The sequence below is a fragment of the Aplidium turbinatum genome, chromosome 18, assembly GCF_918807975.1.
Source record: "Aplidium turbinatum chromosome 18, kaAplTurb1.1, whole genome shotgun sequence".
In the NCBI taxonomy this organism is placed as follows: Eukaryota; Metazoa; Chordata; class Ascidiacea; order Aplousobranchia; family Polyclinidae; genus Aplidium; species Aplidium turbinatum.
In genome coordinates, this window is record NC_137489.1 from 10620029 (window position 1) to 10647002 (window position 26974).

Sequence of the window (26974 nt, forward strand, 5' to 3'; positions counted from 1 at the left end):
GATTCCAATCTTTGACAAATATTCACAACATACCGTAGCATTTATGACCAGTGTGGAGACTTATACAATACACCAGCTCCAAAATATGGTCAGACGGCCACTCTTACAATATGCAGACGTTGAGTTACCGATGCAACAATCTTGATGCAATGCAACGATATCCGTTACTGCATAGCTTGTGTAATTTTTTTAGTTTTATATTTTCTAAGGTCTTATTTAGGAGCATATTTACTCATTGCTACAATCAATGCTAGACCATGAAGCTGTTGTATCAAGGCTTAGTCTTGTCTTTCCTATTACTTGCAGGTAAGTAGCTTACTATTTTGGTGAAAGTGAAATGACAGAATTGTGCAAAGTTGCAGGTTTATTATATGGGCTGATGAGTGCTATGCATAGGTTAATAGACTTAGTGATGAATAAAAAACAACTTTATTTTAGATGAGCTTGTCATAATTACCAAATTTAGTCTATATAAATTATTTTTTGTTTACAAAAGTGTTTTAATTTGTATTTTGTGTTTATAAATCACAGCTTTTCATTAGTTTTCTTTGCAGCTTCTGGTAACTTCCTGGGTGATCGTTGTTCTGAAGGTCCTTCATTTTGGTGTGAGAACCTTAGTGCTGCTAAGCAATGTGGAAAAATAAATGAGTGTAAGAAAACATTATGGGCAACAACAATGCAGGTATGTGTTTTAATTAATTTTTAGTGAATAACCCTTTTCTCTTTTTTCCACTAGCCATGTCAATTGTCAAGCATGCCATGTCTAACTTCATTAGCAAAGTCAAATAGTTGTACAACTTGGACTGTATAATATAGCCTTTACTGACTAATGCCAGTTACAGTATATGTGAAGTCACAGGTGTGTAGCTTTAAAGTTCTCCAGCTTTCAAGCTTGTAACAATCCTAAGAACAAAATGTGCTGATCTTTTCAATGATTTCGTATCTTTTATCACAGACTCTAATAAAATTTATCAAGCGCTTGTAAATGTTACAACATACTGCATGTGACTGTGGAATTACCAAGGCAATTTTCTATGTGATACTTTTTAATGTTACCAATAGTAATTAAGTTTTTATTATATGATATATAATATTTTCTGCTTTTAGAATGATGAAGTATGCGTATTGTGCAAGGATGCTGTGGACATTCTGTCCAAATACTTGAAGGCTAATACCACAAACCAAATGATTGAGAAAGAGTTGATGAAACTATGCAGCGATGTGCCAATCCCAGAACTTAGCACAAAAGTAATTGCTTGTTTTTTTTTCTGCTTCAATCTTTTTCAACTCAAACTTGCTTTACCTCAAAACAACTTCTTTACAAGTAATTTTTTTTTTTTGAAAAATAGTGTTAAGATAAATCTATTTTGTGAGAAAAAAATTTTGCAACGTTTTTTTAATTTTGCAAAAAAATTATCATATTTGTGGTTGAATTTTAATTTTTATGATAATGCAAAAAAGTTATTAATATTTTACAGTGCAAACAAGTTATTTCGGAAGATTTTGAGATTCTTTATGATGAGATAATTATGTTGGTATGTATGTGTAGACTTAATTATTTTGTAAGTCTTTTAAGTTGTCAGCTATTTAAAGTTGTGCTTTGCTATTACAACATATCAATGTAACTTTTTATAGCAAATTAACTTGTTTTAGCAGTACCAATAATAATATATTTGACAAAAACTGTTCATTAAAAAACATTAATTCTTATGGTTCCTTTAAAAAGTTCTTATTATATGTTACCCTAGCAGATTTAATTATGGTTTATTATTTTCAGGCTGAAAATAGTGATTTGATCTGTGGCGCATTGGGGCTGTGCTCTTCAAGTTTCCATGACAATCATCCTGTCAATACTTTGGTTGAGCAGTTGCCTGGGTTGTTGAAGGTAACCCTAAAATACTGCATTTCTGTAGTAGTAGTAGTCCAGTTTTAATGCGGTGATGTCCCCATTACCGAGGGTGGCCGGATTCACTTCAAAATGCTGCAATCGCCTTCACACCCTGCCTCCAGTTTGTAATATTTCGTAATAAGTAATGTTGTATATTTCATCGATTTTTAATGAACGTATTTTTATTGAACTGTGATTTAATGCATTACATTTTATGCAGTAGACAGGGGTATAGCCAGCACAAAAATTTTTTTGGGGGAGGCAAATAAGTATTTTTGCACAATGCACATGTGAATGAACCAGACAACGAGTCACCATAGGTGTTTTGTCGCTTGTACCTTTTTTCTAGACCTCTGCTATGTTTGGCATATTTTTTTTTCGTTGTGATTGTCAGAAATAAAGACAAAATGAACAAGTACCCATAGGGGGGTGTGAAGGGCCTCCCCTAGAAAAAAAAAAAAAATTACACAATCTGAGTACTTTCATTCAAAATCAACAATAAAACCTTGTCAGATGATCCTGTAACAAAGTGTAAAATTTTATTTGAAATCCCCCGACTACTCCCCTGGCAGTAAACAATGACTAGTCAAAGCACTTCATCATTATGAATAGTTTCAAAATTTTTAATTTTGTACCTACCCTACATCAATAACCATTTCCAAGGTATTATACTAATTATTGAAACTTCTTTACTGTCAATGTCACTTTTTCCATAGCATAATAGTTCCTCGGAGACTTGCTCTTTATCTTCATGTAACAGAAAAGGTATTACCAAAAGTGTATGTCTCTGATAGTTAAACCATACCGAATTCAAGTCATCAAGTTAATACAAAGGTATTTGTATTAAATATTTAGGATTCCCTTGACAAGAATCAGTACCCTCGTGCCATTGTATTGCTTATGGACGAGAAACCTGTTGTAGAAGTAAGTTACTTTCAGATAATTTGTGTTTTATTATCTTCAGTCCAAGTTCCGAAAGGAGATAGTTTGAAGGACTTCTAGCTGCATACCGCACAGTTTAAAGAATTTTACATGTGCAATAGCTTGCATGGAAAATATAGTGACGTGCTGCAGCTACAATTATGCTAAATCATTAAAAAGTGTAAAAGACTAGAAAATATCGCATTGTTTTATAATTTTGTCTAAAGCTTGCACCATTTGATATCTTATACCTTTTCAACAAAGGGGTAGTTTAAAATTTTTGTTTGAAATTAAAACTAGGGCAGAGTTTAAAACGAAGGCCGAAAGTTTGATAAAAAGTATTGCTTGTCATTCTACATATAGACTCAGAAGCGATGGGAATTCAATTTTTGTTTGGGTCTCTTTGTGCAAAGGCTCTTATATTTGTTTTAAGTGCATCAAAATCGGTGCAATCTTGGAGTGTTTGCAATCAAGTTACGTCCACTTATTCCAAGCAAACATACCACCGAATATCATATGACCAGTAAAGACTTAAGTCAACAAGTTTTAATTAAAACTGTAAAGGCCTTCTTAAATAAGTTATATTGCATCGCAATTTAAATATTAACCTTCAAACTCGTGTTTACCAAAACATCACGTTTTAATGTGGTTAGATAGCATGTTGCAAGCTTGCATATCTAGGCATCATTGCATAAGAGTGGTTACATTGTAATTATGATCGATGAGTTACTGGAAGATGGTGTCCTCAACAGACAATAAATATTGTTTTAAACAACAATTCATGTGCGAATTAAATATTAATAATATGTAATCTATTTCATCAAGTGAACATTTTTCAATGTGTAACAGAGAGTGGCTGCAGTTTGGTAACTTAATTTTCTTCTCAAAACTTTAAACTTTCAAACCAGCTAATAATGCATGGCAAAAAGTGTAAATTTGAGAAAATCCTACACAAATGACCCAGACAGCAACCAGTCATTTTTACATTGATTCAACGTCTGCAGTTCGGGAAGCATTCCGAGTGGGGTTGGCAACCCTTTCTTGCTTTTCTGTTGGAATGTTTTTTTTATTTGTTTCAGGCAACGAGTGGAGACAATTGCAAGGATTGTGCAACTTTCATAACCGACTTGCAGGGCGTCGCCAAGAACAACAAGTCTATCATTGTGAGACGCTGCGTTGAATATTTCCAAATATTTTGTTTCACCATTCCGGTTTAGACTACAGCCTAATTCTGCCACCGTATTTCCTCCGTGGAACTTCAAATATAGCTTTTACGTTTCACAAATATCATATGTTGCCTGCTTCCTCTATGAGCCAACCTCACACAAATTTGATGTAGGTTATATTTTTAGGACGATATCACTGATTTGGCAAAACAACAATGCTACCAGCTTGGACCGGATCTATCCGGATTGGTGAGTTGGGTTTCATAAATACTTCTTTATATTTAACTCCATGCTTTTGTATTAATTTTGTATGTTTGAAAAATGCGTTACCCGAAAAGCATTCATGGTGTTTTGATATCACGTGCATTGCAAGCGCGTTCCCCTGTGTTTGCCTTCTGAGTGACATACCGGTAGTTATCGCAGGCCGTCAACATTTGACCGGCCACAAAATATTAACTTATTACTATTTCGGTAATCATTCTCAACCAGACCATATCTGTCCTTCTTGGTACCAATGCTATTTAATATTTATCGGAAATGCTTCTATGTCTAGTGATAATGCCACGGCATGCTTGAAAAGAGTGGCCTTGTGATTATTCATGAATGTCCAATCTACTAAAGGTCACCTGACAAAAACATGTTATATTCTTTTGATAAGAGAATAATTATCTTTCGGATGACCAGCGTTGTAATTGATTTCTGCAATCTAACCAGCAACTCAGTTTTAAGATGAATGTTGCTTTTTGATCACTGTGAGGGTATCTTCCCACGTGAGACCAGTTTGCACAATGTTACTATTTTTGTTTAAATAACAAATAGACCAAACAATTTTTAACAAAATAAACAAATAACATGATAACTATCAAATAAAAACTGTCTTATAATCATGCTTCTACAATAGTGTTATTTTGCTCTTTGTTAATTAACTTGATAATGTTTAATAACCAATAACCATCGCCATTTTTGTATTTTCAAGTGCTCAAAAGCTATAGATCAAGTGATACCTGTCATCGTAGATGCGATTTCAAGTAATGTAAGTATAAACTTATGAATTCTTGATAAACTTCATGTGCAAAAAAAATTGTTTGTAGTTAAAATAAGTATTTTGCTTAAAACAGTGGGATTATGTTAATATAATGTTTTCGAGTTACCGTGAAAACAAAAATGTTGCAGTGTGAAAAACTTGTGAATGATACAACCAACATTGTGGCCTGTGATAAAACAGTTGATACACTCATTTGAAACAAATGAATTTCAGGATGTTGGCACAGTTTGTTCTACAATCATGATGTGCCAGTCTCCAACAGGGGTGAGTATAAGTGGCTGAACATATTCTCTTCTATTAGCATCGCTTTGGTTGCGTAAATCCGTTGAGTGTTTTAAATTTGCTAATGACGTGCATGGATTTGATTGGCCCAATGCACAGATTTTAGTTTTTACCATAAAAGGTTGATTTCGTTTTCGCACTAACCCCAAAGTGCTGAGTCGGTTTCAGTATTTGGGAGCTGAATATTTGGTCGACAGATGCGCAATACTTCAAGTGTGACATTGGATTTAGTTCTGTAATCAAGCACGCGTATATGATAAAATTTCTCTAATCCTTAACTCTTGATTACTCTAGAGTTGTCGATACTGTCGTAGGTTTAAAATGGTGTTATCAAATTAATTGTTATCAAAGGTTGTCAACTATAGGAAGTAGACTTTCCTTAACCTCAATGTAAAAAGCTTGAATTTGTGAAAATGAAGTGGTCTGGGAGCGAAATAACCTTGTAGGCGAAATAACCTACATGTTTTCATTTACACTTAATTCATTAAAATTTTTAAACACTTTTTTCCTTCTTCAATTAGAAGACGTTACAAAGTTTCCCGAGCAAATCAAACTAGATCTAGGTGTCGTCATTTTTGCAAAACTTTACTATCTTTTGATAGCATGCACCACACTTGATAGCTAGCTGTATAGTAACAAACATTATCTCGCAGCCAACAACTGGCGGCGATCTGTGCAACGATTGTGTAGCCTTCACTGAAGACTGGCAGAGCATCATCACCAACAACAAGTCCATCATTGTATGATAAGTTGAAATTCATTGATCTGATCAAGAATGTGTCGCTTTCTTTCAGCAAGAGACCTTCGTTAATGTAAACGATTCTTTGTGTTTGTAATATTTTTATTTGCTGCATTTAATGTCCAGAACAACTGCTCTCAACCAGGAGTGGCTGCACTATTGAAAAGTGTGAAACATGTGGCTTAGGTTGCGTGTATGTTGACTCATTGGAGATACCGGTAGTTATAAAATGGTATACGAAGCTGTAACTTGTCTAGTGAGATTTTATCCTCATTCTAGAATCTAGATTGTAGGTTAATTGTTACTTTTTCTCTGTTATAAAAAGGAAGTACGAGAGCTGGTTAGTTGTTTCAAAATAGTACCAACAAGAAGAAGGTTGGGAACATAGCGATCTACTGTATATCGTTAAGAACCACTGACCTTAAACTAGAACCATCTCGGTAACTTAATTGTCCTTTATCGCGTGATTCACTGATTTAAATATTATTTTTTTAATTGATTTACAATTATTGTCAACAGGATCAACTAAACTCTATGATTGCTCAAGAGTGCAGTCTATTGGGATCGACTTATGAGAAACTGGTATGTCGTTGTCGCAATTTGAGCATTTGTTTCATGAATCTTGATCGGTATGACTATAAAATGCAGCTGACTTCCCCATTGAAATAGATGAAATTTTCTTCATTAAACAACGAATTTGCAAAGCATTATTGAGAAAATAGTTGCTTCATGCCATTGCTATGTTTGTCTTGATTATGTAGAAAAAGCGATTAAACTCTGGAGTAATCTTACTTTTGTTTAGTGTACGACATTGGTGAAAGACTTACTTCCTCAAATCTGGGATCTAATATCAGAAAACGTGAGTTTGCATTTTGAGCTTCATTCCAGTCCCCGTGGAAGAAATGAGACTTAAACTGCCTCGATGCAAATTTTCATGATATTTTAATTGATTACCACTTTAAAAAGTGTTACTGTAGTAACATTGCCCTTCATAGCATGTGAATGTTGCAATGCGACATAAATACTTGGTATATTGGTAAACAGTTTGCGTTAGTTAAGATCCTAGAAATATTGGAGCGTAAAATGCGCTTGCCTTTAAAACTATGAGTTTCAAAAACGTCAAACAAGTATCTCACTGAGATGCAGGATACAAAAAAAAAGTAACCGTAGACAGCAACTTACCCATTTTTTACATTGATTCAACGTCTGCAAACGTTAATTTGTTGCCTGCGTTGGTGTTTATTCTCATTATAAACTGATGAAGTCCCATTGACAGGATGCAAACACGATATGTTCCACCTTGTACATGTGCGACGGTGCTCAATCAAGCGAGACGTCCCCTGTCGTTGAATCAGACCTAAGGGATCTTCCACAACCTGAAATTGTAAGTTTGGTGAAGATCCAAGATATAACGTTTAAATTTCTTTCAAGACGAAACAAGAAATAACAGTTTCCAAATATAATTAGTCCAATCAACAACGGCAGCAATATCAATTGTATTTTGCTGCGTTTTGTATTCTGGGTAATCGATTGGTGACGTCATCTGACCGACACTCGAAAGAACGCCGGTTCGACATCCACCAAACGCGTTTATTTGCAAGCTACCATTGTTCAACATTATCCTAGCAAGATTCTTGTGGTATCTTTGAAGGTTGACCCAAAAATGATTTTCTTCATCCCTGTCGACCTGATATAATTTTTTACCACTTGCATGAACGTTGGCCTCATTGAAATCCACAGATGTATGTTCGTAACAAACTTAGCAAGCATCGCTGATGGTGCTTGCTACGTTGAGGTATCAACTTCTTCGAAGAATATTGCAACTTTGAAACTGTGATGAAGTATATTTCAAATTGCAACACAAGTAGCTTTTTGAATCCACACTAAATTGAGTCAACCCATCAAGCACTTCGTTCCTTGTGTAGTTTTGTTCTGCCTTTTGGCCGTATGCGTGTGATTGGATGTTTGAAAGTGACTTTGTTTCATGAAAACTGTTGATTGTTTTTCTTTATATTGTTTCAGGCGTCGTTGCCAACGAGTGGAGACAATTGTAAGGATTGCGCAACTTTCATAACCGACTTGCAGGGCGTCGCCAAGAACAACAAGTCTATCATTGTGAGACGCTACGTTGAGTATTTCCAAATAATTTGTTTCACCTTCCCAGTTTAGACTATAGCCAATTTCCGCCACTGTATTTTATCCGTGACCTGTAGATATAGCTTTTACGTTTCACAAATATGTTGCCTGCTTCATCTATGAGCCAACCTCACACAAATTTCATGTAATTTTTTATTTTTAGGACGATATCACTGACTTGGCAAAGCAACAATGCTACCAGCTTGGACCGGATCTATCCGGATTGGTGGGTTATGTTTTGATTTCATAAATAATTCTTTACATTTTACTCCAACCTTTTGTATTAATTTTGTATATTTGAAAAAATGCGTTACCCGAAAAGCATTCATGGTGTTTTGATAGCACGTGTATTGCAAGCGCGTTCCCCTGTGTTTGCCTTCTGAGTGACATACCGGTAGTTATCGCAGGCCGTCAACATTTGACCGGCTACAAAATATTAACTTATTACTATTTCGGTAATCATTCTCAATCAGACCATATCTGTCCTTCTTGGTACCAATGCTATTTAATATTTATCGGAAATGCTTCTATGTCTAGTGATAATGCCACGGCATGCTTGGAAAGAGTGGCCTTGCGATTATCCATGAATGTCCAAGCTGCTAAGGGCCACCTGACACAACTGCGTTTACTTGTTTTGCTAGTAAAGTAATCCTTCGGATTACCAGCGTCGTAATTGACTGAGCTGCAAACTAACCAGCAACTCAGTTTTAACATGTAGCCTATGTTGCTTTTAGATGACAGTTTGCACAGTGTTATTATTTTTGTTTAAATAACAATTAAAAATTAAAAAAAAAAATTGTCTTTAACTCAAGCTTTTATATTAAACTTATTCTGCTCTTGTAGTTTATTAACTTGATCATGTTGGATAACCATCACCATTTTTATATTTTCAAGTGCTCGAAAGCTATAGATCAAGTGATACCTGTCATCGTAGATGCGATTTCAAGCAATGTACGTATCAACTTCATGTTAAAATAAATAAAAAATGTTTCGTAATTAACTGAAGTATTTTGCTGCAAACAGTGGAATTATGTTAAATCTGATTTATATTTCAAGTTTCTGTGGTGAAAAACTAAAATGTTGCAGTATAAAAAACTCGTGTATGATACAATCAAGATTGAAGATGGTCGTCTGTGATAAAACAGTTTACATGTTTATTTGAAACTAATGAATTTCAGGATGTTGGCACAATTTGTTCTACAATCATGATGTGCCAGTCTCCAACAGGGGTGAGTAGCCCATAATTGGCTGAACATATTCTTTTCTATTAACATCGCTTTAGTTGCGTGAAATCCGTTGAGTGTTATAAATTTGCCAATGACGTGTATGGATTTGAGTAGCCCAATGCACAGACTTTATTTTTCACTATAAAAGGTTGATTTCATTTGGTCGACAGATGCGCAACACCTCACATGTAACATTAAATTTCTGTAATCAAACGCACATAGAGAGAGTATAAAATTTCTTTAATTCTAAACTCCTTATTATTCTGGAGTTGTCGATACTGTCTAAGGTTAAAAACAGCATATGACTTTTGAGTTATTTTTGTCCCGATTCCATGCTTGATACAGTTGTGGGCATATACAGAAAACCCACAAACTTCGTATATCTATATTCTCTGTCCACCTACACCTTGCATAATGCCTGAGTAGTGATTTGCCGTTGTTTTTATATTGTATGTTCTACGTTTTTTAACGCTAATACCTTCTTCTTGCCAATGATTCGTTAGAGGTTGGAATGCTGCTGGAGTCTAGCTGACGATCTACCCACCGTTCTGCAATATGACGTCACCTTATCACTGCGTGATGTTGTTTATGTCATCACCAGAATCACAGTTTCATCGGTCATTGTAATTTTTTAATACAGTGATTGTCATCAAAGGATGTCAACTATAGAAAGTAGATTTTCCTCAATGTAAAAATTTCCTCAATGTAAACCTCAATGTAAAAAGCTTGAATTTATTAAGATTGAGTGGTCTGGGAGGTTTTCTGTGTAATAACCTACATGTTTTTATTGATACGTATTTCGTTAAAATTTTGAACATTTTCTTCTTTTACTACCAGACGTTACATAATTTTCTAAGCATAACCAAACTAGATGTGATTTTTTCAAAACTGCACTATCTTTTGATAGCATGCACTACACTGAGTAGCTAGCTATATAGTAACAAACATTGTGTGACAGCCAACAACTGGCGGTGATCTCTGCAATGATTGTGTAGCTTTCACTGAAGACTGGCAGAGCATCATCACCAACAACAAGTCCATCATTGTAAGATAATATCATGGCTACCTTGAGATACGGTCTGATTTGTCACATTTTGCAGAAATTTCCAGATTTGTCAACTTTGGGCGACTGTTTAAATTAATTTTTCTAAAACCTTTATTTTTACGCCTTTTTTGCTGTTTTTTTTTCCAGATGACACAATGGGTTTCAACATCATCAGATGTTGAAAAACAATGACAATTTAATTTTGAAGATTTTAGTCAGACTGTTACTTTTTCAATAACAGTTTGATTGAGCGTTTTTCAACTTACTTTTTCTTATTTGCTACTGCTTCCCCAAGGCAACAAAAAGCTTTTATATCACAAAGAGACAGCAAAAAGTAAAAAATTCAGAAAATGTCATTAAATCGGTAATTAAAATCTGCAAAATGTGACAAATCAGGCCGCATCTCCAGGTGGTTATGGATAATATATTTTAAGATATACGTTATATTGCCTACCTCATTCTTTTTTGCATTGTAAGATAGGTTGAAATTCATTGATCTGATTAAGAAGTAAGAACATGTCGCTTTCTATCAGCAAGAGACCTTGGTTAATGTAAACGATGCTTTATACTGAAACCTGTTGCTTAGGGTGCGTGTATGTCGACTTATTACAGATACTGATAGTTGTAAAATGGCGCACAAAGCTGTAACTTGTCTGGTGGGATTTTATCCTCATTCTGGATTGTAGGTGATTACGGTAATTATTACTTTTCCACCAGAATAAACAGAAGGTACAAGAGCTGGTTAATGATTTCAAATCGGTACCAACTAAATAAAGGCTAAGAACCACTGGCTTTTAAAACAAGAATCATCTCGGTAACTTGATTGCAGTTTGCCTTCATCGCGTTACCCACTGTTTTGCTTTCAGGATCAACTGAACTCTATGATCGCTCAGGAGTGCAGTCTATTGGGATCGACTTATGAGAAACTGGTATGTCGTTGTCGCTATTTGACATTTGTTTTATGAATCTTGATCGGTATGACAATAAAATGCAGCTGGTTTCACCATTGAAATAGAAGAGATTTTTTTCATTAAGAAACGAATTTGCAAAGCAATATTAAGAAAATAGTTGCTTTATGCCATCGTAATGTTTGACTTGATTGTGTAGAAAGGCGATTGAATTGTGGAATAACCTTACTTTTGTTTAGTGTACGACATTGGTAAAAGACTTACTTCCTCAAATCTGGGATCTAATATCAGAAAACGTGAGTTTGGATTTTGAAAATACCTCGATGCAAATTGTCATGAAATTTTTTATTGATTATTACGTTGTCGACTGCTAAATTATTTCAATGCCATTTCTTATAAAGATTTTAGTAACATCACACTTTCTAGTTTTTGAATGTTGGTAATTTTTCCGTTGTTCAACATCGGTTACATGCTGCAACGATGTAAATGTATTTGTTTCTTTTTATCACAATTTTGTCCGTTTTCAGGCATTAAATTTGTCATGCGGCATAAACGTTTTGCAAAATTGGTAGACAGTTAGTGTCAGTTAAGTTCAGTTTTAAAGCGTCTGCAGATGTTGAATCAATGTAAAGAATGGTTAGTTTGCTGTTTGGGTTGGTGTTTGATTTCATTACCAACTGATGAAGTCCCATTGACAGGATGCAAACACGATATGTTCCACCTTGTACATGTGCGACGGTGCTCAATCAAGCGAGACGTCCCCTGTCGTTGAATCAGACCAAAGGGATCTTCCACAACCTGAAATTGTAAGTTTGGTGAAGATCCAAGATGTAACGTTTAAATTTCTTTCAAGACGAAACAAGAAATAACGATTTCGAAATGCCAAAAGTCCAATCAACAACGGCAGCAATATCAATTGTATTTTGGTGCGTTCTGCTTATCACCTGGTCAATTGGTGACATCATCTGATCTACACTCAAAAGGACGCTGGTTCGACATCCACCAAACGCGTTTATTTGCAAGCTACCGTTGTTCAACATTATCCTAGCAAGATTCTTGTGGTATCTTTGAAGGTTGACCCAAACATGGTTTTCTTCATCCCTGTCTACCTGATATAATTTTTTTACCACATGCATAAATGTTGGTCTCATTGAAATCCACTAATGTATGTTATTAACAAATAGCACAGTTGAGGTAGCAACTTCTTCGATGAATATTGCTACTTTGAAACTGTGATGAAGTATATTTCAAATTGCAACACAAGTAGCTTTTTAAATCCACACTAAATTGAGTCAACCCGTCAAGCCTGGTCGCGAAATTTTTTTTCCACGAACTTTTTGTCTCATTTGCATAATTCTGTAAGTGTAGCCATTTCTGGTTTCCGCGAGACGCGCGTGACTGTTTTTACCGATTCATTTTTTCGCGCGGTTTTCAAAGTCAGCAGCCAATTTTCGCTCTCCAGGTCCAAATCTAACTATTGAACTTGAAAAATAATTAGCCTGGAGACACATTTAGTCTAGTCAAGTTAAAAAAAGTTGAGAAAAGAAATTGATTCTGGTCAGTTTAGAAGTAAGATTTTCCGAATTGATTACGAATTATCCCTAACCCTACTTTTATTGTAAAGCTTTTGTGCTCCACAAAAATTAATTTAAAGAAAAAAAAATTTGACTTCAATTGGCGTCGAACCGTTGTCCTCACGAACATTAGGCACAAGATGGAATCACTGAACCAAACACGCCAACGAAAAAGTTGCATTCACACTGTATTTATACAAACTCTATTTTCCCCACAAACAAAAAGTTTGTGGGAAAAAATTCGCAGCCCGGTCTTCCTTGTGTAGTTTTGTTCTGCCTTTTGGCCATATGCGAGTGATGGGTGTTTGAAAGCGACTTTGTTTCGTGAAAACTGTTGATTGTTTTTCTTTATATTGTTTCAGGCGTCGTTGCCAACGAGTGGAGACAATTGTAAGGATTGTGCAACTTTCATAACCGACTTGCAAGGCGTCGCCAAGAACAACAAGTCTATCATTGTGAGACGCTGCATTGAGTATTTCCAAATGTTTTGTTTCACCTTCCTAGTTTAGACTATAGCCTAATAGCCGTTTTTAGACTATTTTAGACCTTTTTTATTTATTTTTAGGACGATATCACTGACTTGGTGAAGCAACAATGCTACCAGCTTGGACCGGATCTATCCGGATTGGTGGGTTGTGTTTTGATTTCACGAATCAACCTTTTCAAGTTTTGTGTACCTTTACACATCCTATTTTTTTTTTAAATTGTGTTTAATTGAAGGCGATTTTCAACGTTGCGATTTCAATCACTGATTTTTATTGTTGAAAAAGGTTTCATTTGATTTCAAATTTTATCAAAACGATGTCAAATAATATTTGCAACAAACCTCTGGCTTAATGACTGCACAGAACAGGCAAAAGTGAATTGTTGTTTATGAGCACTGTTAGCAAGGTGATTGTCTTAAATTTTATATTTCAGTGTTCCAAAGCTGTGGATGAAGTCGTGCCTGCCATTGTAGATACCATTTCAAACAATGTAAGTTATTGCTGTTGCAATATTTGAGCTTTCTTTGTGGTGTCTGGTTTTTTATCTGATTGTTAAAAAAGTTCCTTTGTATCGCAGGGAAAACAGTGATAGTTATTGACAGTATTTTAAACATAAAAATCAGCCTTTTTGCAGTGAATTAACGTCTGCAGACGTTAAACAGATTCTTTCGTTGGGGGTGGTTAGCGTCTAAAGAACTTTTTTATGTCGTAATGACTGTCAGCGTTGTGTTGACAAAGTATCTAGAATATACAATCTCGGCTCCCAAAAATGTCCACTCATACGTCGTTACAATGTCAAAAGACGTTGACACAATGCAACAACGACAACATTTGCTGGCTGTAATTTTGCAGAAGCTGATGTACTGTAAACGACGCAGTGCAAACTGCGAGTAGAATATCTTGTACTTCAGTGTTGGAACAGATTAACGTTGATAGCGAAAACAGATATCTTTTCTTTTACATTTTATTCTCATAAATCAAATTTGTTTTTTAGGATGTAGGAACGATTTGTTCGACTATCATGATGTGCCAGGGCCCACCAGTAGGAGTGAGTACATTTTTATGATTCATGTCATTTGATTCGGTATTTTTTTCATTCTTTCTACTTTTATCTACCTCCACTACCGAAAACATGTGAAGCAACATTGCGGCAGGTTGGTGTACCGATAAAATTATATTGGGCTGTCATACAAGGAAAAAATTGTATGACTGACTACGAAAAAGAGGTTTAACTATACACAGTCATTGAACTTATACGACCAGCTATGCCAACAACGGCTAGCAGAAAATGCAGTAAATCACATGCACTACAGTTAGAAGATAGATTTTGCATCGCCTTCCCCATCAGTTGAACGTGCCCTGTTATTTCTGTTAACGTTTAGCTAAGGTATTATGAATTTAAAATTATCTCGCAGCCAACAACAGGCGGCGATCTGTGCAACGATTGTGTAGCTTTCACTGAAGACTGGCAGAGCATCATCACCAACAACAAGTCCATCATTGTAAGATAAGTTGAAATTCATTGATCTGATCAAAATATAGAATCATAGACTCACATTTTTTTCTTCTAACTTTGCTGATTAATATTTCCAGTCTTGCGTGATCCATATTGTGCTGAGTAATGCAACGTGCTACGTTTTTTTCCTAACAGGATCAACTGAACTCTATGATCGCTCAGGAGTGCAGTCTATTGGGATCCACTTATGAGAAACTGGTACAGTTTTTATTTAGACAACCCAATCCTCTGACTTGCATTATTTGCATACGCCATGCATCCGTTGTCATTTTCAATGTTAATACGTATAATTTGCACAACATAATGACAAATGTTGCCGCCTTTCAGGTTTTTAAGTATATGGTTTGTTAGCTGCGTTAAATCAGTTTAACAGAGTGTTTTCGTGCAATCTGTTTCTTCAACAGATTTATTAACCACGCTTGATCAGCTGTGACCTTTAGGAACTCCCTATATTTTGTTTTGTTATTTTGTCCTTATTAGTACTTCCAGCATGCTTTTTATTTTTGCAAATTGCTATATAGTGCAATAATAATGCTAGCTAATATAAACATGTAAGATTCTTTATTTTTTCAGTGCACCACTGTCGTGAAGGACTTTCTCCCTCAAATTTGGGATCTCATATCAGAGAATGTAAGTGTTTCCGCTTGCAAAATTAAACCCTCTGCGATTAAGTCGGCCACACTACACTTCTATGTCTACACATGACTTTATATTACATTAATCTTACTAAAATTTACTAAGAATTAACGTCAGTGGTTCGCAACGTTTTGTGGTCCCGATTTCTTTTTATAGAATTATATGCCTTCAGACCTCTCAACTTTTAAGAGCGGTCCAAAAGTGACAAAATTTGTTGGTATATGTAGGATGCGAATACGATATGCTCCACGATGTACATGTGCGACGGTGTAGATGTCAACCACCCAGTTGTACCTGAGCAGACAGTAAGCAACTGATGTGTTACCCTATCATAAAGTAAAAAAATAGCATACTTTGTTAATGTAATGGTATCTTACTTCTTTATTTGAACCCTTCTTCACCACTCCAAGGGTCTAGGGGCTCTGTCTTTTGAGCTCCCCTATCTTAATAACGGTAGTATTTCAAATGATATTGTTCACGACAAACGCTTACGTGTATGCATCATTATTTGCTTTCTGGTTGCGTTGATTGCTTTGTTCTTGTTACAGGATGACGATACGAGTTGTTCAGTTTGCCAAGTTGTCGTGCAAGAACTTGAAAACTTGATGGCGGAAAGCAGCACCCAGGTTAGCCATTCCAATTTTGCTATATAGTCACGTCCTTTTATTGTAATATCAATGGATGTTGTTTGTGCCTCCAAGACAGCAAATTAGCCATATTTTACATTGATTCAACGTCCGCAGACGTAATGTAAAATACGGCTGATTTTGTAGTTGGGTAGCGGTCACGTCCCAGGGAAGTGCGTCTGTGACTGGCAAAGTGCAATATTTTATCAACTTTCAAAGCACAATGAACAAGCGGATATGAACCTTGCTTGATATCGTGCTATTAATATAGGCCTGGTTAGAACTCCAAACTTTGCAGCAAGTTCATTAAATTACGCAGCGACTGTTACACATCCGGTAGATACATGAAAAAGCGTCATATTTATGTTGAATTAACGTCCCACGACCCACATCCAACATAATTCTGCTTTTTCTCCAGGCTGAAATCGACGCAGCTTTGGAGAAAGTATGCACCATCGTGCCAAAAGACATCAGAACTGAATGCATGGACTTAATTGAAATGTACGGTCCGGACGTGATTGATCTGCTGATCAATGAAGTGAAGGCTCTCGACATTTGTGTGAAATTGGGTCTTTGTTCTTCCAAGGCGACGGTTGCCATTGAGGTTGAGTAAATTTGCTGGCATTGCGAAAATATTGTGATTGCTTTTTGATGACGTTTATATCAGCATCGCACATTTTGGACGAACCTGAAATAGATTTCGATTGTTTATGAGGTTGAAATGTGTTATAAACGAATCGAAAAGCAAATAAATGAAATAAAGATTGTTTTGTAAAGAAATAGCTTGTTAAATGCAAGTCTACTTTTTTTTTTTTTTTTGAATACATGCGTTTTGTTTAAGCTGTTATTGCAAAATTGCAAGAAGGAGAAGGCAAACGATTAAACAACAATATAGTTATTTTGATGACACCATATATCAACATTAACGCCGTGAATAAAATTTACTCCAAATAAAAAGTACAGAGAACAGGTTTATTTTCCTCATCTTAGGTATTTTGATTTTGTCTTCCTTTTCTGAACTTGCCAAACTGGACGCAATATTTCAGCGCAGTTTAAAAATGACTTTTTTGCGGTACAATGGACAGTTGGACACATAGCAAAGTGCTGCATTAATAATAATTTTCAGAGCTCGACCACTTGCGACGTATGTGAAGCCGTGGCTAAGGAACTAGACAACCTGCTGGAGCAGAATAGCACTGAGGTGAGTTCAAGTTGAAGTGTGGTTAAAGCAACAGTAGCACTTTACACCGAATAGAAATACTGGTAGTAGTAAAATACGCGGTTTATTTCAGTTTTTACAATTTGTAACTTCTATTTTATGTCTTTCTTGTTTTGAGCCTTTGGGCTGTAGATTACACTGAAAAGCTGTTGGAAAGCAGAGTCTTTGGTTTCATCATCCAAGCAGCGTAGAACTTTTGCTCCATTTGGTGCAATATGCTCATGGATAGTTTTGATTCACAGGTATTATGTTAATAAATTATTTCACTTATTTAAACTTTTTCTTCAGGAGGAAATCATTGCCGCCGTAAAGCAAGTCTGCTCCATCCTCCCAAGCAGCATCCGAGGAGAATGTAATGATCTGATCGACCAGTATGGTAAAATGATCATTCAACAACTTCTGCAGAAAGTCTCTCCTGACAAAATTTGTTCCGCTATTGGTCTCTGCTCGTCTTATTCCCTTCCCATCGAAGTAAGTATTCCAGCTTCTATTTCTGATTCCTTTGTTTATCTCAACGTTCAAAAAGAAATCAATAAAGTTAAAGTTAGACGAATGACGATACGTGCTGAGTTTTCACTCTCGGCTTTTCGAAATCATTCATGTTCTCGCTTAGACAGATCTTTGCTGCCAACCACTATCCCAAGCAGCAAAGTCCGTCATTTTACATTGATTCAACGTTTGCAGACGCAGACGTTGAATCAATGTAAAAATGATGGATTTTGCTGCCTGGGATAGTGCTAACTTTATTGTCATTATTAGAACATTTGTTTTTCTTTCGTCTGCAGAGTTCAACTACGTGTGATTTATGCGAAGCTGTTGCTGAAGAACTGGACAATCTATTGGATAGTGACAGTACGGAGGTGAAATTTGCTTGAACACTGTATAGGCTATTGAGTGTTCTGTTGAAGATGGCCATTTTTAGTTTAGTTTTGAAATATGTTAAAGTGCTGTTTCGCTTCGTGATTTTATCTGCTTGTGCTCAACCAACTTACCATTGTACAAAACTTGTATTAAGTATTTGGTTTGTTGTTGAAGATGATGATGGCTAGTGTCTTCCACGATGTACTGCATACAGAGCCGAATCTGTTATAAATATATGTACGTTCCGCATGTTTTATTGCCATGAAAGCAAAGCCTCATATAAAGCTTCTCTGGCATAAAGGAGCTTACCCGGCTATCAAGTTTGACATCAGAAGTGGAGCAATTCTGTCTGACTGTGAAGTTTGCCTGGAAACTTTGTATCGCGTTATTTTCAATACGATGGTGACTTACTGACAATTAAAGGGGTATGGGGATTGGTAAAATCGTTAAGGTCCCGATCGAACGAAAATGGACGACGCCATACTCGAGTTTCACCCTTGTATGAGATCATCAGTGGTGAATATCCGTGTATCTTGAGCGGGATATGCAGCAATGGGGAAAACATACTTCCAACCAATATATTTATTGAGTTTAACTAATGCTTTCAATCATTATACTCAGAAAGAAATCATTAGTGCTGTTGAGAAGGTCTGTGGTTTTCTTCCAAGCGGTATACAACAGGAATGCACAGACTTAATGGATCAGTATGGTCCAGCCATCATTGAACTGTTGGTCAAAGCTGTAACTCCTGATCAACTCTGCTCCGCGATCAAACTATGTTCCACACATCAAGATTTCATACGCGTATGTATGATTGTTTGTTACTGTTCTGTGTTTGAGATCGTGAACACCATGCTAAGAAACATCTCATCCTGATGTGACTGCTTACACTAATTAATATTTTACCTTTACTTTTAACTAAAGTCGGTTAACGTGCGCACGGTGAAGCAAGTCTCCTGTGGCGGCCACCTATCCGCAGTAGAACCACTAAGTTTTTTGTTCAAGCGGTGTGCAAGTGTTAACGATGTTGATCCACTGACCGCAAAATTTTCATTTTGCTTGAAACCAGTTTATCGCTTTTTGAGTTGGTGAGATGGAAAAAGGAAACGATTGTCACCGAATGACATCCTAATTTGTGGTGACATTGACGAGCATCACAGACAACAAAATTCGTCATTTTTACATTGATTCAACGTCTGCAGACGTTAAAATGACGGATTTTGCTGTCTTGGATCACTGAACGGCAAAATAGCAATCGTATTGTGACGAATACTTTTCTGACAATTATTTTTATGGACACGAGATATAAAGTGGTCGCATCTTATCAACCGGTTGTCGTAAACAGATAATTTTGTTTTTCATTACAGAGCTCGACCACTTGCGACGTATGTGAAGCCGTGGCTAAGGAGCTGGACAACCTGCTGGAGCAGGATAGCACTGAGGTGAGTTCAAGTTGAATTGTGATCAAACAGAGAAATAACACCTTTCATTCAATAGAGATTCTGTTGGTAGAAAACACTTTGCTTGCTTCTGTCGAGTACGATTTATAGTGACATACTTAGTGTTCAAAAGTAGTTTTATAGGCTTGAAAAGGGCTGTATGACTAGCCGAAAACGTTAGCTTATTGTTTCTGTTGTTTTTTGTTTTTATAATGTTAAATGTAGTGTTGTTGCTGGGTTATGTCTGTTTATGGTTTAAAAAGTTGTTTTAGTTTGTAAGTTTCACGTTCATAAGTGATTTTACTTTAACTTTTTCTTCAGGAGGAGATCGTTGCCGCCGTTAAGCAAGTCTGCTCCATCCTCCCAAGCAGCATCCGAGGAGAATGTAATGACCTGATCGATCAGTATGGTAAAATGATCATTCAACAACTTCTGCAGAAAGTCACTCCTGACAAAATTTGCTCCGCTATTGGTCTCTGCTCGTCTTATCGTGTAAGTAACTTTGCTCATTTAAATCGCTCTGCTTAATGAACTAAGGTAGATTTCCTTGACATAGCTCAGTCTCTTTGCCATTCCATGCAGATGTTGACGAAGCGCCAGATGATATTTAAATATCTGTTTTAAAAACTTGTAAATTCTATGCATTTTTAAATAGTTATTAAATAGTTACTGGGACTAATGCTTTTCTTGTAATTATTTTTATGGACACGAGATATAAAGTGGTCGCATCTTATCTACCGGCTTCGTAAACAGATATTTTTGTTTTCCATTACAGAGCTCGACCACTTGCGATATATGTGAAGCCGTGGCTAAGGAGCTGGACAACCTGCTGGAGCAGAATAGCACTGAGGTGAGTTCAAGTTGAATTGTGATCAAACAGAGAAACAACACTTTTCATTCAATAGAGATTCTGTTGGTAGAAAACACTTTACTTGCTTCAGTCGAGTACGATTTATAGTGACGTACTTTATGTTCAAAAGTAGTTTTAGTTTGTAAGTTTCACGTTCATAAGTGATTTTACTTTAACTTTTTCTTTAGGAGGAGATCGTTGCCGCCGTTAAGCAAGTCTGCTCCATCCTCCCAAGCAGCATCCGAGGAGAATGTAATGACCTGATCGACCAGTATGGTAAAATGATCATTCAACAACTTCTGCAGAAAGTCTCTCCTGACAAAATTTGCTCCGCTATTGGTCTCTGCTCGTCTTATCGTGTAAGTAACTTTGCTCATTTAAATCGCTCTGCTTAATGAACTAAGGTAGATTTCCTTGGCATAGCTCAGTCTCTTTGCCATTCCATGCAGACGTTGACGAAACGCCAGATGATATTTAAATATCTGTTTCAAAAACTTGTAAATTCTATGCAGCTTTTAATAATTATTATTGCTCTCCGGTAATTAACCCAAACAACAAAATCCGTCATTATTACATTGATTCAACGTCTGCAGACGTTAAAATGACGAATTTTGCTGTCGTGGATCACTGAACGACGAAATAGCAATCGTATTGTGACGAATGGTTTTCTTGCAACTATTTTTATGGACACGATATATAAAGTGGCCGCATCCTATCAACCGGTTGTCGTAAAGTCGTAAACAGATAGTTTTGTTTTCCATTACAGAGCTCGACCACTTGCGATGTATGTGAAGCCGTGGCTAAGGAACTAGACAACCTGCTGGAGCAGGATAGCACTGAGGTGAGTTCAAGTTGAATTGTGATCAAACAGAGAAACAACACTTTTCATTCAATAGAGATTCTGTTGGTAGAAAACAATTTACTTGCTTCTGTCGAGTACAATTTATAGTGACGTGCTTTATGTTCAAAAGTAGTTTTAGTTTGTAAGTTTCACGTTCACAAGTGATTTTGCTTTAACTTTTTTCTTCAGGAGGAGATCATTGCCGCCGTTAAGCAAGTCTGCTCCATCCTCCCAAGCAGCATCCGAGGAGAATGTAATGACCTGATCGACCAGTATGGTAAAATGATCATTCAACAACTTCTGCAGAAAGTCACTCCTGATAAAATTTGCTCCGCTATTGGTCTCTGCTCGTCTTATCGTGTAAGTAACTTTGCTCATTTAAATCGCTCTGCTTAATGAACTCAGGGTAGCAAAAGTAAATATATTTTCCGTTACTGTCATGCGAATGCTGTCAATTGGCAATTGTGTGCACAGGGACAGCAAGCATGCCTACACCTTTGTGTGAATGTTTAGAATCGGCTTACGGTAAACTTATCGTCTGAATCCTACTGCCACGACTTTGTTCGTGAACTTGGTCTTCGCACTATTTGTTGAACCGCAGTGCATGAAAGTACAGTGAAAGGAACTCTAAGGAAGGAAGTAATAGGTGAAACACTCTCAGCAGCCCTGGATGCCATGTTTACAAATTCAGCATTGAGGACGTCGATCACTTGGTCAAAGATTGCCCAGCCACCAAAACCAGTAGCGAAAATGGAGCAGTACACGCATGTAGCGACATTTTCAAATACTGGATGGAGCGCCAAAGACACCGCATAGACATGTGCATTGTGTACAGTTGTACACCATTATGGTTCTACTACCAGTACAAGGAACGATAAGATTTTGTTATTCATCAGTCATTCAGCATACAAACTTCCAATACACCGGGAGTGCATCACTGTACTTTTTAATAATTGTGCCCAGGAAGCAAATGTTGGTCACTCTTCAGCTCTGAAGGGCACCGAAACGAATGTAAGGAAACCGTAATAATGGCAAAAATTGGCCCTCTGCTAAAACTGCAACACTACATTTCCTTGACATAGCTCAATCTCTTTGCCATTCCATGCAGATGTTGACGAAACGCCAGTTGATATTTAAATATCTGTTTTATAAACTTGTAAATCCTATGCAGCTTAAAATAATTATTATCGCTCTCCAGTAATTAACCCAAACAGCAAAATCCGTCATTATTACATTGATTCAACGTCAATTATTTTTCTATAAAAATGACGGATTTTGCTGTGTGGAAAGATTGCGCATCCTGTCTAATGCACACACTCGTACTGTCAAAAAATTCTCTGTACTAAACAGTTTTGAAACTCATCTTTTTATAAGAAGCAAGTAAAAATAAAGCTTTGGTAGAGAGTTTGCTTTGTTGAACCATAGAAAAATAAAACAGAGTAACCTTAGCGGGTTTAACATACTTTTTGTACACACAAAAATATAACATAATTAAAATAAACTCAAACGTTTTCGACACGTACGTGTGTCCTCATCACTTCAAAACTTCTCAACCAACGTAGTAAATAAATCATTTTGCTTTCAACGACAGAGCTCGACCAGTTGCGATATATGTGAAGCCGTGGCCAAGGAGCTAGACAACCTGCTGGAGCAGAATAGCACACAGGTGAGTTGTCAGCCAACAAAGTCCGTCTTTTTGACATTAGATTTAAATCAATCTGCTGTAATCAGAAAGGTTTTTGTTTGCTGGTTTGTTTCAACGATTAATTTGATTTGCATCTAAAATGAAATTTTGAACAAACTTGCTGATAACTTATGTCTTGAATGACGCTTTTGACGTCAATTGAAAAACTTGCATTTGAACCACAGCTCAACTGACACACGATATTTTTTTTACTTATTTTCAGCAAGAAATCGTACTTGCCGTTGAGAAGGTCTGCACCATTTTACCAGGCGACTTGAAAGAACAATGCAACGACTTTCTTCAGCAATATGGTTCAGTCCTCATCGAGTTGCTCCTACAACAAGTTTCCCCTTCAAAAATTTGTTCTACCCTTGGCTTGTGCTCTACCGAGTCCAACGCATCAAATGTACGTTTTAATAACTAGCGTTGTGCGGCTGCTGTTCCAGGTTTCACTTTATACTGAGTTCAGGTTTAAAGAGCTTCTTACAGAAAATCAACCGTTTTTTTCACATTGATTCAACGTCAAGAGACGTTGAATCAATGTAAAAAAACAATTGGTTTGCTGTCTGGGAGAATTTAAACTCGTCATAAAATCGTAATTGCGTTTATCCAGGTAGCAAAATTATTTCATTTTACGTTTATTGGACGTCATGTAAAGTTGAAACAAGGTAAAAAGAAAAGATTTTACTAGCCGCATGTTGATGAGTTTCTATGTGTAATACAGCTTTCCACAACTTGTGATCTTTGCGTCGACATTGCTCAAGAACTTGACCACCTTTTGCAAGAAAACAAGACCGAGGTACGGAAGTTGAAATTAGTTTAAGAAAAAAATTTTTAACCTTCAAAGCTTATTACATTGTTTCTGTGATATATTTTGTCTCTTTTTAGGCAGCTATCGTCAAAGCCGTTGCGGAAGTTTGTAACGCGATTCCTGCAAAGTACAAGTCCGATTGCGATGCATTGATCGACAAGTACGGGGCTCGGATCGTGGAAGCGCTTATAAATGACGTCAAGCCGGAAGCGTTGTGCTCTACAATTGGCTTATGCTCGTCAAAGCTCTCCAAGGCACAAGTATGGGACCGTAGCGGTTTATTGTTTAGTGTTTTGGTTCAGTGCTGGTCGACTACATAACGGGCAGCAGTGGTCAGGAACGCGAAGACGAAGCTACTGTGTGCCGCTGGTATTCGCTTGACAATCGACTTCCTTATTTGAAAGAATTAGGTAGACATCATCATCATCATGAATTGACCTGCACGTGAATTTTCCATTGGTTCAACTTTTTGACTTGGAATAGATTTTCGAGTTCAGGCCCAACCTAGATAACAAAATCTTACTTTTTACACTTTTGCAACGTCTGCAGACAACGCAAAAAGGAAAATTTTGTTCCTTAGAAAAATACAAGATCCATATACATCTTTCCACACAAAATATTTGTGCTGATTTTTAATGACAGCCTACTGCACTTTCAAAAACGAATTAAGTCAGCTGTGATGTTAGAAGTGCGGGTTGTTGATTATAAGGCTTCTTTAATTTGTAAACAACGTTCTTCCATGAAATTATTTCTTTTTTTTAGTTGTAAACTTTTTCTTAAAATAACTTGATGTTTCCTGCCGACGCCGTTTGTTTCAGTGGCATTTTATTCCAGATACCAAGAGCCGACAGCACTCTGTGCGACGTGTGTAAAATAGCTATCAGTTTCCTCGATCAAGAACTAACAGCCAATGCTACTCGCGATGAAATTGAAAAAGCTTTAGAAACTCTCTGTGTCAAACTTCCAGCGGAAATCCAAGGGACTGTGAGTGATGACATTCTTTACTAGTTTATTACCACCCCAGACAGCAAAATGCGCCATTTTTACATTGATTCAACGTCTGTAAATTGATGTAAAATAACGAATTTTGTTGTCTGGGAGACCACCAAAACCTTGCAGTATGCTTTAGTTTAGTAAATATTTGATTTGCAGGCCAACAATACTTTAGCATGCAGACTAGCCTGCTGTGTTTTCTACCTGCAAAAACACCCATGCACCTATTCACTTTTGTGTAATTACTAATTGTGTAGTAATTACAAAAAAAAACGATTCATTTATTTAGGCTACTCCAATTCCTTAAATCTTTTCTTCATCTTGGGTTTCATTTGCTAATGTTTTTTTTTTTGGCACATAGTGTAACTTACAACGTGATCAACATTTTTGTTAGCGTTTTTCTACTGTATGTCAGCTATTGCGTCACTGCTTGTTCTACTGGAATGATCCAGTTTAACCAGGTAGGATATTTGGTTGCTTCATGTTAGAAGCTCAACACTTACTTTTATGTCATTGCAGTGTGATGATATCGTCGAGCAATACACTCCTGATATTCTTGACCTGGCGGAAAACGCACTTGATGCAGACTACATTTGTTTGGTGAGTTTAGAAACTGTTCGCTCACACATTGTTTCAGTTGGCGAGTGGTGCACCTTTTGCGTCTGACCATACCAAAATTCAAATTGCTCGCACCAAATTACCTTTGATTGAATCATTTATTCTCGGACTGAGAAAGCTTCTTTGAGAGCTTAATCCGGGCAGTTTTGCATACTTGTAGAATGTAGAGGCTTTGAACCACTGACGCAGGGCCGGTTACCGAGATTGGAAGAGCCAAGTTTCCGCTTTTTGAAGTGTTGTTTGTGAATTATTCCATCCAGTCGGTGCCACTGAACGAAGAGCAGTCATTTAAATGTATTGCTCAAATGGTCAAGCGCACACTCCAAGAGTCTGGGCTTTTTTTTATATTCGCAAAATCGTGATGTAATTCTACTTATGCAAACCCAGAAACAGCAACTTTGGTCAATGTTTTTTATTGTTTTGTTTCAGCACTTGAAATTGTGCGCCAGCTTCAGAAAGCCTTCTCTGATTGGTCACAATCGTTGCACTTACGGGCCAACTTACTGGTGTAAGAATGAACAGGCGGCGAGAGAATGCAATGTGAGTTTGTCAAGTCTTCCGCGTTATAAGCTTGCTTCATTGTCGAAGCTTCATGTTGGACTTAGGGAACAAAGAAAAAGTCCTTTTTCAAAATTTAGATTCACGAATGCAATAAGTGGTTAAAATTATTTTATGACCAAGGTAGGCTACCACGCAAGTTTTAGACCGCGGATTATAACTGCTTCACATCATAGGAGTTGTTCAAATATAATGCCATATAAATTTTCGCAAACTTGAAATGTCGGTTCTCATACCCCTCGTTATTCAGCCTCTATCTATCTTGTCACTACCCGATTGGTGGTAATAGCCCTGAAGGCAGATATTTGCAATTAAAAAAAAACACAGACCTACCGTTAGCTTCCTCGTCATGGCTTATGCACTGATGTCAAACTGATGGAATAATTAACGTTTCTGTTTGTTTTTTAGGCTTTAGACCACTGCCGTCTTCACGTGTGGAATTAACGATTTCGAGGAAGAAATCACGTTTTGATTGCTGTGATTTTATATTATTTAATTTTAATCAAAGCTTCTTTATGCCGTACGATTAAGATAGCCTATTGTTTCTTTATATTGTGGTGCAATTTTAAGTTTGTTAAATGATTCTTCTTCAATTTCTTATACTTTCCTGACTTGTCGCATCAGAGATTTATATTTTGTTTTTATCATATTGAGCAAGTTGCAATTAAATGCTTCATTTTTGTAATTGTGTTCTTTTGCTTTACGTGACAGTGTTGCGCTGATCAATAAAGTATACATGAAGATATTTTGTCGGTCGTTTTTTTGCAAAGACGTCTTGACAAGCGTTGCGGCTGTCAGCAACACTATCGAATGACACAAAGTTCGATTTGATCGCTGATCTCGCTTCTTTGCTCTATCGGCGTGCAAGGCTCTCCGAAATGAAGCAAGCCACACCGCACAGTTAAAT

At 36.7% G+C, this 26974-nt stretch overlaps 1 protein-coding gene across 1 annotated transcript; it reads left to right on the plus strand.

The window, feature by feature from the left end:
* Nucleotides 1-197: 197 nt before the first annotated feature.
* On the plus strand, nt 198-26812 carry LOC145787614 (uncharacterized). The gene is made up of 50 exons (XM_082599385.1): nt 198-306; nt 555-682; nt 1108-1248; nt 1479-1535; nt 1778-1885; nt 2744-2812; nt 3889-3972; nt 4162-4224; nt 4952-5008; nt 5234-5284; nt 5956-6042; nt 6561-6623; nt 6844-6900; nt 7318-7425; nt 8064-8156; nt 8341-8403; nt 9072-9128; nt 9356-9406; nt 10362-10448; nt 11315-11377; nt 11596-11652; nt 12055-12162; nt 13293-13385; nt 13496-13558; nt 13849-13905; nt 14410-14463; nt 14831-14917; nt 15067-15129; nt 15505-15561; nt 15795-15872; nt 16116-16193; nt 16612-16797; nt 17320-17394; nt 17701-17883; nt 18198-18272; nt 18895-19077; nt 19641-19715; nt 20034-20204; nt 20488-20562; nt 20751-20921; nt 21329-21403; nt 21593-21763; nt 22995-23069; nt 23311-23493; nt 23812-23886; nt 23976-24158; nt 24733-24882; nt 25411-25491; nt 25939-26049; nt 26476-26812. The coding sequence occupies exons 1-50, from the start codon at nt 258-260 to the stop codon at nt 26509-26511; spliced, it is 4665 nt and encodes a 1554-aa protein (XP_082455511.1). The 5' UTR covers nt 198-257; the 3' UTR covers nt 26512-26812.
* Nucleotides 26813-26974: the final 162 nt, after the last annotated feature.

Coding starts and splice junctions, on each gene's coding strand:
- LOC145787614 (XM_082599385.1), top strand. CDS start 258: ATGAAGCTGTTGTATCAAGGCTTAGTCTTGTCTTTCCTATTACTTGCA. Junction 3,973..4,161: donor AGAACAACAAGTCTATCATT/GTGAGACGCTGC, acceptor TTATATTTTTAG/GACGATATCACTGATTTGGC. Junction 25,492..25,938: donor ATGCAGACTACATTTGTTTG/GTGAGTTTAGAA, acceptor GTTTTGTTTCAG/CACTTGAAATTGTGCGCCAG.